At 31.1% G+C, this 4,079-nt stretch overlaps 1 protein-coding gene across 2 annotated transcripts in view; it reads left to right on the top strand.

Moving 5' to 3' along the window:
- LOC106783615 (toll-like receptor 3) overlaps positions 1–4,079 on the top strand; it is a 33,601-nt gene extending 29,522 nt beyond the window's left edge. For both annotated transcript variants that reach the window (XM_014742306.1, XM_014742305.1), the window contains exons 2-3: positions 2,537–2,757; positions 3,011–4,079. In XM_014742306.1, coding sequence (XP_014597792.1) covers positions 2,539–2,757; positions 3,011–3,850 — 1,059 coding nt within the window. In that variant the 5' untranslated portion in view covers positions 2,537–2,538 and the 3' untranslated portion in view covers positions 3,851–4,079. The remainder of the gene's footprint in view (positions 1–2,536; positions 2,758–3,010) is intronic.

The following is a 4,079-nucleotide window of genomic DNA, read 5'->3' as shown; positions in this document are numbered from 1 at the left end:
GATCAACTTTGGTTTAAATTCTTTTTTTGTCAGATTATCGCAAGTACTTGAAAAATTCTTACTAGAGTTATTCGGGAAACTCTGTATAATATAATTTTAAACTAAACTATTCTTTATTAACTCGATCGATGTGGTATTTCTTTTTTTTTGTTTTTTGTTTTACTTGTTATTCGAACTTCATCCGTAGTTAAATCATGAAAATGTTAAGAATCCGATAAGAAAAAGATCTCGGAACTATGTGGAAATTTATTAGAAGATAATTATAAGATTAAAAATTGGAAAATATTCTGTTGATATCAACATTTTTTTTTTTTTTTTTATTTCTATTTGCCTTTCGTTGTGCTTACTTCTCGTGTGTGTGTGTGTTTTTTTTCTAACCCTTGTCACAAATTATCGATATTATAGATAGTAACATTTTTTGAAACGATTTATTGTATTACATGGTAGTTGGATATGACGATAACGAGGTAAATAGGGTTTTTTTTTTCTTTTTTTTTTTTTGAGAAGGATGGAGAATTTTCCAGGAATAATAGATAGATAGATAGATAGATAGATAGATAGATAGGAGAAAAACCGTTCGTGTTCGATTTATTCTTTGGATAACGAGCCACGGTGAATTTCAATTCGGTCGTGTTAGTAGTAGTACTAGTTATTTTCTTAGTCGGATAGGATTTGTATAAAAGAAAGACAATATAATGGTATTCCATCTTGAATGCGAAACGAGTTTAACGGATATCGGATGACGACGATACGTTGTTTTCGTTTTAAATTCAGCGAAATTTCATTGAAACGATGTGTAACTGTTTATATAAGAGGTATAGGTAGGTAGGTACGTATGTGTACCCCCTTGTTGCATTACAATAATATAATGTATTACATTTATTTTAAACTATAGCCCTCCATAAAAAATAAAAAAAAGATTTTTATCCCGATTTATATTCGTTAATAATAATCTGTGTTTCCCGTTCGTATTTTGTAATATTTCTCGTACGTTGACCTATGAACATTTTTAATGGATTTTTTTTTTTTTTTTTGAGACAACAAGAAGAGGATACAAAGCTTCAATACTTTTATCCGAGAGCTTTTCTCGAGTTCATGAAGCTTTTTATCTTCTCGCCCCCCTCCACCCACCCATCCTTTCTCCGCTTTCTGTATTCTCTTTCATTCGGTCGGATTTACTTTTGGATGTTGAAGTATTCGAGTGATTTTTGCGGGTCTATATCTTGCTTTTTTCTTTTTTTTTTTTTCCTTTCTTTTTTTTTTCTTCCATTTCTATTATTTTATATCCACGTTGGTAGAACAAGAATTTAAGGGAGAAATGGAAAGTTTTAGACGATTTAAAACGGGATCCTTGTAAAATCGATATCAACTCGCAATCGTAATTGCTTGCTTGCTTGTTTGTTTGTTTGCGTTTAAAATTCGTTAATTGTTTTCCAATTGGTGGTTATTCGCTTGACTTGACTTTACTTCTTCTTATTCTCCTTTTTATTTATTTAAAAAATATATATTTATTCATCAATGGAAAATTTGTATATACATATATTATAATACAATAATAATTTCACACGAAGCAAATTATTTAATATAAAAATCTAATTAACATTGAGAATCAACGAATAGAGAGACAAATAGAGTTTAAAAAAAAAAAAAACAAAATAAGATAAATTAATCAATTAGAAGAACAATTTTGTATAAACATGAAAAATAAGAGCTTTTTATTACTAACTAAGTTTCATATATATATAGTAAACTCGTGTGTGGTTTATCTTTGAATTCCTGCTACTTGAAATTCTTTTTCTTCATTTCTCCATACTATTTGTAAAAGTTTTGTGGTTGCTTTTACCATTTCTCCTTGGTTTTCCAACCTCGAGCAAAACAGCAGCAGGTTCTTCTTCTTCTTCTTCTTCTTCTTCTTCTTCTCTAGTCTCGAATTGGTAAATCTATACCAACCAACACACACAACCATCAAAATTACTATCAGCCTTGCCTAGCTCTTTCTTTTCTCTTTCTATTTCACTAACATTTTCTTTAAATACGACCACGTACCTATACTATGTTTTATAAAGTAGAAAAAAAGTCCTACACATTTAAAACTTTCAATACGCGTTTTCTTTTCCTACGCTTAGATTACCTAAGATATTAGTACAAGTCGGCTTGGAAAATAAGTCCGGATTTCAAATATCTTTCGTTTCCCGTATTCTCTTTTGTCGTATATTTTCTTCTTTGTACGAGAAAAGGAATATGAAAGAGAGAAAGAGAGGGTATATTCTCAACGTTGCTTATCTTTAATTAAAGCGTGCACTACCCAGTCTACTTGGTAAAAAAGAAAAAAATATAATTTGAAATTATTGTTTAATTTTATTATTAAAAATCATGTCAGGATTGTATTGTTATAATTCTCAATTAAATTATCTCTCAAATCTAGAGATTTTTTTTTTTTTTTTAATTAAAATATATAAATTTAATAGAAAAATAAATTCATTTGAAACATCGGATAACTGTTTGTTACCAATGATATTTTATTTATCTTTTACAGGTATGCATTTAATCGTTCTGAGTAGTATTATTGTGGTTGGTCTTAACCTGACCACTGCATCCGACGTATTGATTCTTGGATCTACGTCTATGGGATTTGCTGAGCAACGGGAATCGTCTAAGGTTCACTGCCGATATAGTAAGGCCTTTTCGATGCTACAGGTTCGATGTTCCGATCCAAAATTGGAAGAGATTCCTCGTGATTTAAATTCTAATATACAGGTAAGGTATTAAAACAAAAACAACTAAAATTACATATAGAAAATCGAATTAAATAATATATTTGAATCGCATGATATGAATACCATTTGATTTCTTCTATGTCATGTGATTAACTACAGATAATAATTTTGATGTGCATTATTTTTTCTATCATTTTAATATAATAAACGTCAAATATATTTCATCGTCGTGTAAATATAAATAAGAAAAGAAATAATAATTGATCCTTTTTTTCTTTCAAATTTTTCAACAGATTCTTGATGCATCCTCAAGCAGAATTCGTGATCTCCACAACGACAGTTTTTCCTCGTACACCAAGTTGGCCTATATTTATCTCGGCGATAACTTTATACAAAACATCGAGGAGTCTGCATTTGCTCGACAATATTATCTCGAAGTCCTTGACCTGACGAAGAATGGTTGCGACAATCTACCGAAGAATCTCTTCCAATTACCCTATCTACGTAAAGTTTATCTATCCGTTAATAAATTCGGCGACTCGGTATTTCAAACCGAACAAGTAACATCGCCCCTTGATTTTCTTCAATTACATCGTAACAAATTGACAAAGTTACCAGAAATGGGATACATGCCAACCCTTACGAGCTTAAACGTTTCCGAAAACATGATCGGCAAAATAACTACGAAAGATTTGGCACGTTTTTGCAAAATTAAGAAACTTGATGCCACAAAGAATCCACTCAATCTCGAAGAGGACAATTGCGAATGCGTCATTATGCGTAGCTGGTTGAAATTACGTGAGATTGTATTCAAGCCAGATTACAATTGTACTCCCGCGGCGTTAAAACGTTGCGGAAACGTCACCTTCAGCAACGAGACTTTAACCATCTACGATGAATGCATGAACATCCTCAGGATACAGATACAAACTAAAAAGGCACGTAATATGTGGATCATCGTGGCATCGTGCGCTGCCTGTTTCATATTTATCATATTTCTAATATTACTTTGCATGCATAGACGTAACAAAAGGAAGAAGGAAAAATTAAAAAAGGAACAACAACGTATAGCCGCTAATAACGCTAATACACAATTATTGAATAGTAATTTGAAACAGGAGAGAGAAAAATAAAACTAAATTCATAGTTTCTTCTTCTTATTCTTCTTTTTCTTTCCTTTAAAGGGGGAGGATAAAGAATATTTTTTTTCTCTTCTCTTTAATCGTTAAATGTAAAAGCCGAGAATTTTTTCTCGGTTACCAACCTACTGCACGATCCTTTTTTCTTCTATCTTCTAACTTCTTCTTTGCTTTATTTTCCTTTCGATCGAAAGATTTCATCGTTATCGAGGATATTGAACTT

Source organism: Polistes canadensis, unplaced genomic scaffold (assembly GCF_001313835.1).
Source record: "Polistes canadensis isolate GaletaPanama2010 unplaced genomic scaffold, ASM131383v1 scaffold_23, whole genome shotgun sequence".
Taxonomy (NCBI): domain Eukaryota; kingdom Metazoa; phylum Arthropoda; class Insecta; order Hymenoptera; family Vespidae; genus Polistes; species Polistes canadensis.
Note: the sequence above shows the minus strand (reverse complement) of the source record. Positions and strands in the feature narration are given on the sequence as shown.